This window comes from Penicillium waksmanii, assembly GCF_028829765.1.
Source record: "Penicillium waksmanii strain IBT 27052 chromosome Unknown utg000001l:1.0-4852451.0:1.0-4856178.0, whole genome shotgun sequence".
Lineage (NCBI taxonomy): Eukaryota > Fungi > Ascomycota > Eurotiomycetes > Eurotiales > Aspergillaceae > Penicillium > Penicillium waksmanii.
The window spans coordinates 660,963-673,660 of record NW_026643248.1 but is presented as its reverse complement, the minus strand read 5'-3'; the positions used below and the strand labels follow the sequence as shown (position 1 = coordinate 673,660).

Here is a 12,698-nt window from a genome sequence, read left to right as displayed (position 1 = left end):
GTCTACTCGATACTCTGCCTGACCTCTGCTCTCTTCACTATTGACTTTTGACTTTCCTCTACCCTTCTCCTCTATTCTCCTCTCTGCCGAAATCTACTCAACCTCATGGCTTCCATGCTGACTTCCTTGCGCCGGGCCATCCCGCCCGACGGGAGCTCGGTGCGATCGATCGCAGAACAACCCTCCACCCCAACAAGAGCCGGCTTTGGCGGCGAATTCTTCAAGCTCTTCGGTGGTGGTAATAATAACCCCCCCTGCTGCTGCTGTGAAAAAAGCCCCGCGAGGTGAGTCGCTTCCGATTCCCCCACATTCACACACGCACACGCACACATACTGACTTCTCCCCAGATTCCCAGGCTCCGAAACGTCGCGGTCCCAAACCTGATAGCAAACCGGCCTTGACTCGTCGACAGGAGCTCAACCGTCAGGCTCAGCGGTATACACTATTCTCTTGTCCTCTTCAACCCCCACACATCGTCTAACCTGACGCAGAACCCATCGCGAACGAAAGGAACAATATATGCGAGCCCTGGAGACGGAAGTGTCGCGGTTACGAGAAGCCTACACATCGGAGATTTCCGACGCAAATGTTCAACTGCAACAACACAAGGAGGTCCTGCACTCCGTCCGCACCGAAAACGATATCCTCAAGGAGATCCTCATTGCGCATGGCATCCACTACGAACCCGAGCTCGAGCAGCGTCGGGCGGAACGCCCTCCTGTCCCATTCCAGTCCAGCCCCGTCGCCGCCAGCAGCGCAGGTTCGCAATCTGCCGGCCTCGCAAACTCGATCAGCCACCAACATACCACCCCAGCAACCTCCATATCTCCTGGTTTGAGTCCTACCGCTGGTAGTGGGAGTGGTGGTGGTCTGGAGCACCCCGATATCTCGCCCGCGATGGCTTTTGTTCCCCCACAACAGGTCTACCACGCTGGCACCGGCGACAGTATGGGTGCGATGGATCGGTCCGCTTGCCAAGCAGCTCCTCCGGTCCCTGCGATGAGCGGTGCCTTTGAGAGTGACCCACAGCTCCAGATTGACTTTATTCTAACGTACGCCACATCCTTCTTCCCCAGTCCCCGAGCGCCCCGCTCCCGTTGTCCCCTTTCAACTCCATCTGTACACTGCTAACCTACAAATAGTCTGGAAGGTCCTTGCCGTGAACACACCGACTATCTCTGTCGTCGCTCCGTCACCGAGGCCGACGATGAGGATATGCCCTTTTCAGGTCACGCCTTGATGGCTACCTGCCCACCGCCCAGCTATATAACAAACACAACACCCGAACAACCCTATCCCCACAAAGCGCCAGACCTACCGCTCGCCAACCTCGGCACGCTCCTCAACCTGAGTCGCCAGCTCGTTACCGATGGTCAAATCACTCCCATCATGGCTCTACAGTGCCTGAAGAACCATGAGCTCTACCCGTCCCTCAGCCGCGATGACATCAAGATCATCATCGAAACACTCAACACTAAAGTCCGCTGCTACGGCTTCGGGGCCGTCGTCGAAGATTTCGAGCTGATCGATTGCTTGAGCAGTGTTCTAGGCACCAATGTTGATTTGAGCGTGATTCGCCAACGCGACGATGCGATTTACTCTTGATTTGACTGAATCCTCCAGACTCCCTGGAGCCCCCAATCAAAAGCGAGCTTTGCGAAAATTAAGAAACGATTACGAAATTTCATGTCTGGAAAATCCCTTTGCTTTTGGCGTGTTCTTGTTGTGTGTACTATTCTAGCTTAAACCGTTGAGATTCGGTTTCTATGGTTGAAGGCCGACCTTTTTCTTTTCCTTCTACTTCTCTTCTTGATATCTCTCTTCAAACAACTTTTTTTTTTCTCTTTGAGAAATTCTCTGATTCCCTTTCCTATATTTTCATTCTATCTCCGCTTCCACCCTCTTCCATCCATTGAGGTTTTCATATGATACTTCTTTTACCTTTTCTTCTCTTCTCTTCTGTGTCACTCGTCTTCATCTTCATCTTCTTGATTCTCTTTCTCTTCTCTTATCCTGCTTTGGAAATGTACATATTTGAAAACAGTCAGACGGGTGCTGTGTGTACCAGTGTACCGCTGGAGTATCCTACTTCTATCTTATCAGTTGTTTCTTTTCCTAGGCTTTTGGACTAAAGCGTGAGAATCTTGGTGCTCATTAAGATTTATTATCTGTTTGGTCTGCACTGGTATGAATTCAATATATCCCTCTGATCTTGCTTTAGATTAGTTAGTTCCTGGCAAATAGGGCATCTTAGTTCAAATGTCGAACCATTTCTGGTGGTGATGACTTGGCCATCTTGCATGGCAGATTCCAAGGTGCTTCATAATGATACACTGGTTAGCTAGTGCTCACTACTAAATAGTATTACTAAAGGTAGGTATTAATAGTAGTAATACGGCTGGAACACATCTACTCGACTAGACAATTTGACGTGGAAACATTGAATTCAAGCACAATCGTAACAGATCGTCGTTATCAAACTTTTCAACATATGCACATCCAAAGAGAAGAAAAAAGAAATAGTAATATAGGACTCGGATCTAGTCCAGACAGAAAAAGCACATTATCGAATGGATATCTCTCTCTACTCCTCAGACTCCTCAGCCTTCTCCTCCTGCTCAATCTCGGCCTCCTCATCTTCCTCAAAGGTAGTAGCAGGAACGCTGTACAGACGCAGAACAGACTTGTTAGGATCCTTGATGAGGACGTACTTCTTAACCGACTCGGCAGGCTCATTGGCATCAAGCTCACGAATACGGTCAACGATCGTGCGAACGATACCCCATCCGTTACCCAGGTTCAGGTTCATCTGGGTAGCGAACTCTTTAGGCTTGTAGCCGACGACGCCAAGAACGACGTGACCAGCAGCGGAGCGGGGGTTGGCGCGAGACACGAATCCGAGCTTCATGCCGTCGGCCTGGGCCAGGATAGCCTGGGTGGTCCAGCGGGCGAGCTTGCAGGAGTTGTTCTTCATCTCGGTGGCGAGGACAGCACCGCGCTGGGAGACGAGCTTGGAGCGCCAGTCCAGGGCGTTGCCGGAGCCGGGGGCCTTGTTGTCGAACTCGTTCAGGGCCTTGACGATGAGTTGTTGGTCCGCGCCGCCGGTGGGGTTCTTCATGACGGCGTCGACTTCGGTACGGACGACCATCTGGAGGGGTTCCTCGTCGCGCTCGAGACCGAGGTTGAACTTGCGGTACTTGTAGCCCTTGGAGGCGAGGGGCTCGGTCTCCTCGGCCTCGTTGTAGAAGGGGTTGGGTTGAGCGAAGGAGACCTTGGCCTCGTCGTTCTCGGTGACGGTCTGCAGGGCGAAGTTGTGGTTGATGAAAGTAGCCTCCATGGCCAGGGCGGAGGGGGTGTTGATCTGGTCGTGCTTGGCGGAGGTCTCGGAGACCTCGAGAGGGGCGTCGTAGGCGTTCTCGTTGACGGTGACCAGGTCGAGGAGGCGCCGTTGCGCTTGTCAAGGTAGATCTTGTCGCCCTGGTGGACAATGACAATGTCCCAGGAGTAGACGGAGCGGGTGGCGCACATGAGCATGGAGAGGATGTCGGAGGTAGCGAAGACGGTGGCGGCGTTCTTCTCGGCCAGCTGGTGGATGATGGGATCCTGGGAGGTGGTCACATTGTAAGCGGCGCGGTCGAGGGCCTGGATTCTGCGCTCGGCGTTCTTGACGGGAGGCTTGTCGTAAGAGCGATCGTAGTAGTGGAGGAAACCGTAGGTCTCGAGGTCCTCGCCCTCGGGGGCGTCGAGGTTCAGCTTGGACAGACGGGTGAAGTCCACCTCCTCCAGCATCTGCCACTCAGGGCGGATGTTGACCGAAGGCTCACGGGTGCGCTGGGGCTTGTCGTAGTCCTTCCAGCCGAAACGACGGCCGCCGCCACGACCACCACGGCCACCACGGTTGTCGTAGAAGCGGTCATTGCCACGACCACCACCGGCACGCTGGAAAGCACCGCCGCGGCCACCACGCTGGCCCATACCACCACGCTGGCCACCACGGCCACGGAAAACGGTACCACCGCCACGGCCGAAGGTACGCTTGGTCGAGGTGCGGGTGTTGTCAACGACGGAGAAGGAGGACTCGTCCTCGGCAGTGGCAACGGTGAACAGACTGCCGGAGCCGGCACCATAGACCTGTTGGTCTTTATTGACGAAAGAAAAATAGTTAGTGTGGGTTCTCAAAGTCGATCATCTAGCCAGCAAAGAAAAAATTGGCCAAAACCAAAACAAGACAAAATAAAACATAAAAAATAGAAATAGAGGAGAACAAAACATACCTCTGAAGTTGCGGTTGTACTGCTGACGACCCTGGCGCTCACGGTCCTTAGACTCAGCAGTCCAGTCGGCCATACGGCCCAACTTGTCTCCCTTGGAGAAAGGGGCATAGGGGACGCCGTTCAGCATGTTATCGGCGGAGGAGGCAGGGCCCCAGGATTCCTCCGAGGGGAGGGCGGCCACGAGATCCGCAATCGAAGTCGGAGCCATTTTTGTAGCGATTGAAGATGGGTGGAGGAGGTTTGGCTTGGTGGGGGGAGGATTTGCGGGAAGTTTTTGTGTCGCGAGGCACCGCCACATCCACAGCCACAACAACGACGGGAGTTACCAGCCACAGTCACGGGTCAAGCCACAGTCACGGGAGGTCACGTGCATATCTTGCCCCATTCCGAGTATACTCGAGTATACTTGAGAATACTCGTAGATTCAGAGATATAAGAAATAGAGGATGATTGGCATGATTGGTGACTTAGAAAGTGTCTATTTGGACTGGGTGAAATGATTCAATTTTCACATCTCCCTTTCTGGGGCCCCGGTATAGACGTAGCCACTACAATTAATGAACTCGGCTACAGACTGCCAATGCCTCCCGACAGATTCACTATGTAGTGCCGATCTGAGTGAACCACAGCTCCGGACCCGGGGATTCCTTGTTCGCTGAACTCGGTACGGGAGTGACTTCTTTCCTGCAATCAACGAAAGGAAGCTTATCACCAGCTGCTCGGATGGACGTGACTCCGCCTCCGATTCCATCTTCCTCCCGCACTACGCGCCCATGACAAATTCCTCGATACATCCATTTTTGTCCCTAGGTGGGTATGAAGAGGTGACAGTGCAGATTTGCTTTTGTCCACCTTATCAATTGTGAGCACCTCCACAAGCTCGTTCGCCGGAATCTCCCTGTTCCTTGCAGTGGATCAGCCTCTTGGCATTAGCACGGCCATTCGATAGATATCACTGGATACTAACTTGACTCGCCAAACCAGGATTCGGCCCCCCCCGGAATGCGGCTCCACTGATAAGAACACCCTTCGATCCGACCACCAGGAACAACGATGGAAATGCAAGCCCCGCTAACTATTGGCTCCGACAGGAGTTCTTAGTTTATGCTCGAACATAATTGCCCCAAGATCGCGCTTGGACCAGTAGTGATCGACGGCCAAGAGAAGGTCGCTTAGGGCAAGCACAGGTATCGCCGGCCTCGGTTGTCGATCACGGACTTGATCTATGGGCGAATTCCTGGCTCTGCCACCGGGTGACGCTATTGTTCCTGCGTACTCTCAAATTTATTTGATCCACACACTCCTAATGGTGCCTCTCCGAGTGGACAATGCTCTATCTATACTTTTGCTTTTTCTTTTGTCCGCTGGGATTGACTCTTGTCATAGAAACTCCTGGTCTATAGCTCACACTATGACAACCTAAGACATCCGAGGTGACTGATAAGACGTTCTGTCAATGTACATGGTTACTACTCAGGACGGAGGATAGGGGTAATTGAGGAGCCCGGCTATGAAGCACAGGGGCTTTTGCGAAGGGTATAAGAAGGGCACAACATCTCGCGCATTGAGGATATCAGATCACGCTTGATTCACTCTCAATTTCATCATTCAAACAAACTTCCAACTTTGAACCTCTATTTCAACTCCCAGTCATCCTTATACATCAAGATGCGTTTCTCTATGATCTCTGTCCTCTCCCTCGTCGGCGCCGGCGTGGTTGCCGCCACTCCCATGGAAGGATCTCTCTCTTCCAACGTGATGCGCCGCGGCGATTCCACCGACACAAAGGTGCATGACGCCGCTGCTGCTCTGGCAGGCAGCAAACACGAGAACGAGTCTGAGACTTCGGAGTGTGTTGGCCCACTGCTTTGCTGTGGTACCCTCACCACTCCGTTGGACCACATCGTGGATCCCATCCTGGAGGACCTCGGCATTGATGCCGCCAACATCGTTGGCTCCATCGGTCTGCTTTGTAAGTACTGATGAATCACCAATATTACTAGTAGAACGATAGCTAATGCGGTACCAGGCGACCCATACGAGGCTTCCGTCTGCACCACCGAGCCCCAGTGCTGCACTGAGGCTAACCTTTTGGTACGTGATTTCCAAAGCGAATCAGTAGTTTAAGCAACCTATTCTAACCGACTGATTACAGGGTGGCACCGTGGCCCTTGGTTGCGCCGCTCTCAAGAAGTAAATTTGCTGGCCTAGCGAACAGTATATAGTACTCCATGTGGAATTTGAAGAGAGATAATTCCCTCCACTCATGGATGACCCACTAGCAGATGTACATTATTCAGGGAGCACAGCCCTTTAACTTTATATTTTTATGTAATAAGAATCGTTTTGAACTACTCATCAATTTTCATGTTAAAAAGATTTAATGCAAGGTTAGGGGAATTTCCAAGGGTCTGAAACGTTGATCTGCAAGGTTATGTGTACTACATTTAGGGATCAACAGCGGGAAAAGTTGATGCATCGAGTGCCCGAAATCCACTGAAATTTTCCGACGGCATGGGAAACAACCTTGGAACAATTGTAACTTCCAATTGGGTAGTCCAAGGTTTTTTAATAGGATGCGAAGTCAATATCCTTCGCCTGACTTAAACTGGAGATCGGAATTTTGAGAAAGGCGCCTATATCCAAGGCTATGCATTAAAGCTTACTGGGTACACTCCGAAAAAAAAAAGGATACTAGTAGTCGCAGAACGGGGCTTTCAAGATATATCGCAGGGTTCGGGTGTTTTGGCCTCGGGAGGACTCGGAAAATTCGACTAATTTTTGAGAGATTTCCAAGTTTGTGAATTATATGGGAGACGGTCGCTCCACATACAAATCGCTCGCCTAAGATATGAACTTGAAGAACTTGAAGTTGAAGAGCCCTTCCGAACTTGGAAATGTCTTGGAATTAGAGTGGACGATGAACGTGCCTAGGTGAAAGATCAAAAACTTGAATAAAACTGCCATCGGAACGACTGGAAGAGCATACTTTAGTCTGAGTCTGGCAGAGCTCATTGTATTTGCAGTTGTGATTTCAAGGTCAGTGTTATTGCATTGACTGCGCGGGTTTCGAATAATCTCTGGTCGGCACTGTAACGAACTGGTGTTGTTACCATTCGTGGATGCCTTATGCCTACGGCACCACTCTAGACATCCACGCCATACACCTGTGTATCTACCCTTCTATCCTAGCTTCCTTCTTATTCTCCTCAAGCTATTACTTTCGTCAAACCGCTACTGCTTCCTTTGCTTCGTATGCTACGCCGTACGTTGATCTCTGTGAGTATCTGAGCATCCTCACAGGCACTAGATCACCGAGTGGTCGGTTTGAAAGGGAGTGAAAAGCAAAAAGCCATGCGGAATTTTCCTATTATCTTATGTTGTTCTTTTTATGCTCCGTTGTGTCGTCAGTTTCGACAACCGTTACAATTCAAGTTATTTTTCCAAAAATGAGAGTGGAAATCCCAATGCTTATTGCACCTGAAAAGCTTCTTTGATTATGACCATCCAATACTGGGGGGAACGAAAGAGATGCTTGGTGGAAATATGGATTTCAATCTGGGTGAGTGGCCGGGGAATCCCGGGTGATGCATGCCAGTGTAGAATGGTCAGATGGCAGAAGAGATGGGGCTGGAGCATGTCATTGTAACCAACAGTAACCAACACTGTTAACACCAACACTTCTCTACTGTGGGGTGGATCCCCTATGGAATGACTGGCGAGACATACGATCATCCCAGGTCGCTTTTATAATCCTACGCGCCTGGGAAATGAAATTGATCGGTATATGGGGTAGTCTTGGCTGCGACCGATGGCTATGCATTCGATACGGCGCTAGATAAGGGTAGGGTGGTTAGTACTTGCATATCGGGGTGTTTAGAGGTATAGTAACGTGGCACAGCAAAAATTTCCAACCCTTTTTTGACCGTCCTGGTCTCCGTCTTCCTAATGGCGGACTAGTAGTCACCTAAGATGGATTGGGGTTGCCATTCTATTCCATCTCAGGTAGCTACTTGTCTGCTATTAGAAGGGAGTTAATAATGGTGGGCAGTAGGAGGTTTAAAACCTTTGCAACGCCACGGTAAAATACCCCCATATACAACTACTTAACTGCCTGCGCTTATCGAGCGACGTAATTCGAGACGTCCGGGCCAGTGACTGGCTTCCAAGGTTGTCATAGCTTAAGCGTCTTTCACACCTTTGCACCTTTCGCACACCAAAGACGATCCACTTGAGGAATGTGGATCGTGACGTCAGGGATGGAAGTCTGGGGAAAAAACTGAACTGAGCAGCAAACCGGCTGATCGGGTCATAATCGTCCCTGGCACTCGGTCCACGCGCTAAAATGTCTACCCGAAACCAAAGTGCCCCAGTTTATCTGAACGGTGTAAACTATGACGCCATGGCTGTCGTTCAGCTTTAAACTAACCATCACCACTTTAGGTGGCTAATTATTGTCACTCAACAGGGATGATTTCTACACTCGAAAAACCACTAAATGGCAACGAAACCACGAACCTCCAATTATTTCCCCCCAAAATCTGCAAATTCCAAGTCCATGAGCCCTAGCATGACTAGAGGCCCTGGTGGCCCACGCAAATATGCCCATAATGTCGACGCCGCTCGAGAACGGGAAATGCACTTGTATGATTCCCTAGTCTTGTCTTTTTTATTTTTACTGTGACTCACCAATTGCAAAAGGTACCTCCCGTACTGGGGCTACTCGACATCGGAAAAGTTTGCTCAAGAGTCATCCGGCAATGGGCCGAATGCATCGCGCGACAATGTTCTGACAGTATTCGCACAATTGGCAAGCTTACGCTTGAATGCGAAAAGAGCTCTCATTTCGCTTTTCGATCGGACTACTCAGCATGTTGTCGCCGAAGCAACTCCTCGACTTAGTCTTCGTGGCGCCAAGAATGATGACAAGAGTCTTTGGCGAGGCGTTCAACAGCTTCCACGAGAAAGTATCACAATGTGCAATGTGGCGATGCAGACGTTTGCAACGAAGGGAGAGGTTGAATATTTTGCTGTCCCCAACCTCACCCAAGATCACCGATTTCAGTCCGATGCATCTGTTACTGGCCCGCCTCATAATCGTTTTTATGTCTCCGTCCCCATAATATCACCCGGCGACTATGTGATCGGGAGCATTGCTGTTTTGGACGATGAGCCACGAGTAGCCATGACCGAGGAGCAAACACAGTTCTTACAGGAACTCAGTCTAACCATCATGGATCACCTCATATCGCAGAGAGCTATGCGCGAGGAAGATCGCGAAGAAAGAATGATCAGAGCACTCGGGTTATTCGTGCAAGGGAAATCAGATCTTGCCGAAGGAATTGACAGTCGCGATCATGTCGAGAACAAGGCCGGCAATCAGCTTGCCGAGATCAACCGAAAGCTAGAAAGCTTTCAGCTCTCAGACGCCATCTCCAAAATCCCAGAAGAGTCGGCGTTAGAAGCATACCCGCCTGATTATGCTAATAGTAATTCCATTGGCCAGGGGAAAAACGAGAAGGGAGGAGTTGCAGAAAAAGTCGCGCAAAGCAGTCGGAGTCGATCGCCTATTCAGAAATTCGAATGCGACGAGAGCAAGCTGAGAGTATCAAAGGAGAAGGGGGAAAACGAGCAGCGACCGCCTCTCTCGCCCACCACAAGCCAGCTGCAGGAGAAGCTAGCTCCATTCAGCGTCCAACACGTACTTGACAGGGCTTCGTGCTTGATGAATCAGGCGTTAGACGTGGAAGGGGTTATGTTTCTTGATGCAAGTGTGTATGCTCGACGTCAGATGATTGGTCCCCCAGATGGGAAAAGCGAGAGCGACCCCAGTGATTTCGAGATCGAATATGAGACGCAAACCCATTGGGAATCCATGGGAGCCGAGAATTCAGGGCCTAAGAGTTTAGTCTTGGGGTATTCGACATCGTCATCAGCCTCGAGTGATGAAATTGATCAACAAGCACGACACTATTTTTCTTTGCCAGGTGCCTTCATTAGCCATCTCATTGAAAGGTATCCTCGCGGGAAAATCTTTCACATCGAGGATGATGGAACTATCGCAGCGAGCTATGAGGGCTTGGCAGATGATATGAGCCAGGCCCATTACGTCGGTGGAAAGAAGGTTGTCGAAGGATCCACTAGAGAAAAGGATATCCGCCAAGAAACCATGGACATCAAGTACCTCCACAGGGCGTTGCCCGACGCCAGATGTATTGGTATCTATCCGGTTTGGGACTTCCAGCGAAGTCGATGGTTTACCGTGAACCTGATTTGGTCTAATGACCCTGGCCGAGTTTTATCAGAACCAAAGGACCTGACATACATGGCTGCTTTTAGCAACAGCGTGATGGCCGAGGTGTCTAAAACGGATTTGGAAGCTGCCGATCGAGCAAAAGGGGCTTTCATATCGTCTATCTCGCACGAACTACGCTCTCCACTGCACGGTGTGCTCGGTACCGCCGAGTTATTACGGGATTCGGTCAACACGTACACCCAAAGGGGGCTTGTCGAAACAGTCCACAGCTGTGGTCGGACATTGCTTGATACACTCAATCACCTGTTTGACTACGCCAAAATAAATACTCTAACGCAGCCCCGGGGCAGTGGCGGAGAAGATGGGAAAACAAACCGTTCGAAAGCAAAAGCAACAGTTCCTGGTGCCACACAAGACCAAAACCTCAGCTCTCTGGTGCAAGAAGTTGCCGAAGGCTTAATTGCCGGACGAGACTTTCTAGACAGAGAGGAGAATTATGCACCCGAATCACGGAAACGATACCGCAAATGTTCTCAAGTGTCTGAGAATGGAGACGATCGACCTCGACTGCTGACGGTAGTTGATATAGAGTGGCAAGAAAACTGGCATTACTCAGTCTATAGCGCGGCATGGCGCCGGATAGTCATGAATTTGTTCGGAAATGCCCTGAAATATACCGAGGCGGGCTACGTCAGTCTCTTCATGAAAAAGGATACGATTAGCTTACATGGTGAAAGCCTAGTGCCAGCTGTCCGCATCACTATTACTGATTCTGGACGGGGCATGTCGCAGGATTATCTGCTTCACGGTCTCTACACTCCCTTCATCCAAGAGGATAATCAATCACCAGGTCTTGGAGTGGGTCTGAGTCTTGTACACCAGATTGTCAAATCACTCAATGGAAAAATTGAGATTCGGAGCAAAATTGGCGAAGGAACCGAAGTTGACGTTGTCCTTCCCATTTCTGGAGCCGAGTCGATTCCCACGTCAATGTGTCCGTTCCTTGACCTGCAAAAACGCCTGAAAGGAAAGAGCGTCTCATTCTTCACCAAAAGCTTTGAGCGAGGTGATCTTGGTATCAAGCAGCAAGTGTTTAGTGATATCAAATCTAGTTTGACTCGGATGGTGCAAGACTGGTTCGACCTGGAAGTGCTCGACAATAGCGAGCTGCAGCAAAATCGCCCCGATTTCTTAATTGTTACTGAACATGAATATCGGCAATTTGCTCATAGCCCTGAGAATTCCGACATCCGACAGTCAATGGAACCCCAGCACGCATACCCGTTGATAGTGTTGAGTGGTCATACAGGTAACTGGAAAGTGGTGAAAGAGAATTCACAAGATCGGGCGATTTTCCTCTCACAGCCGTAAGTGACGACGACGTCTTGCGTGATTTATTCGATGAGGCTAACATTATATCTACACCAGAGTGTGTCCCAAGACCTTAAAAAAGGTCTTCAATTATTGCCTCGACAATGAAGGAATTGAGTTCGATGAAAATGCTATATCTCCACCGCTTGTTGAGAGTCACGAGATTCAACAAATCTATGGAATGAGCCTCAACAACTTGGGTTCGACGGGCTCAGAAATGGATAAAGCCCGCAAGGATGATGATGTTGGCACCCTCCCAAATGATAGACCGAATGTGCTTCTCGTCGAAGATAACCCAGTGAATCTGAAGGTACGCATGGACCATATGACCGGTTTGAATAAGGCTAATAATAGTATGTTCAGATCATCGAGGCATGCGTCAAGAACGCGAAACTCCCTTATAAAACCACAGTCAATGGCCTTGAAGCGTTGAACAAGTACAAGGCCGAGAGATTTGATGCAGTTATTATGGGTATTTTACCGCAAGAGCTAGCTCTGCCGCTTCAAGTTTCTCCTAACTCTTGCCTAGACATATCGATGCCCATCATGGACGGACTTTCGGCAACTCGCGAAATGCGCCATTTCGAGAAGATGTGCGAATTGGAGCCGACCACCATTATTATTTTGACTGCGTTCCTATCCGCCGAGACGCAACAGGAGGCAGCGATCAGCGGAGTAAACGAATTTCTGACGAAGCCCACTCCTCTGAAACAGCTTAAACAGATGCTGCAGAACTTGCCACGGCGCAAGTCCTCGATTAAGTCATGAGTCATGACCCGTTCAGGATATGCACGAA

General features: G+C 50.1%; 4 protein-coding genes across 4 annotated transcripts; 3 read left to right on the top strand and 1 right to left on the bottom strand.

Moving 5' to 3' along the window:
* Positions 1–105: 105 nt before the first annotated feature.
* On the top strand, positions 106–1,606 carry flbB (the record flags this gene model as incomplete). The annotated part of the gene is made up of 5 exons (XM_057259458.1): positions 106–238; positions 276–284; positions 349–436; positions 493–1,053; positions 1,144–1,606. The coding sequence occupies 5 exons, from the start codon at positions 106–108 to the stop codon at positions 1,604–1,606; spliced, it is 1,254 nt and encodes a 417-aa protein (XP_057127290.1).
* A 979-nt stretch (positions 1,607–2,585) lies between these two features.
* N7481_000238 (eukaryotic translation initiation factor 3 subunit D) lies at positions 2,586–4,483 on the bottom strand (the record flags this gene model as incomplete). Its single annotated transcript, XM_057259457.1, has 3 exons — positions 2,586–3,416; positions 3,488–4,140; positions 4,276–4,483. 3 exons carry the CDS (start codon positions 4,481–4,483, stop codon positions 2,586–2,588), a joined length of 1,692 nt encoding a protein of 563 aa, XP_057127289.1.
* A 1,460-nt stretch (positions 4,484–5,943) lies between these two features.
* On the top strand, positions 5,944–6,472 carry N7481_000237 (hydrophobin family protein; the record flags this gene model as incomplete). The annotated part of the gene is made up of 3 exons (XM_057259456.1): positions 5,944–6,247; positions 6,305–6,369; positions 6,431–6,472. The coding sequence occupies 3 exons, from the start codon at positions 5,944–5,946 to the stop codon at positions 6,470–6,472; spliced, it is 411 nt and encodes a 136-aa protein (XP_057127288.1).
* Positions 6,473–8,773: 2,301 nt separating this feature from the next.
* N7481_000236 (hybrid sensor histidine kinase/response regulator) lies at positions 8,774–12,670 on the top strand (the record flags this gene model as incomplete). Its single annotated transcript, XM_057259455.1, has 4 exons — positions 8,774–8,919; positions 8,977–11,898; positions 11,960–12,212; positions 12,257–12,670. 4 exons carry the CDS (start codon positions 8,774–8,776, stop codon positions 12,668–12,670), a joined length of 3,735 nt encoding a protein of 1,244 aa, XP_057127287.1.
* Between the last annotated feature and the right edge of the window lie 28 nt (positions 12,671–12,698).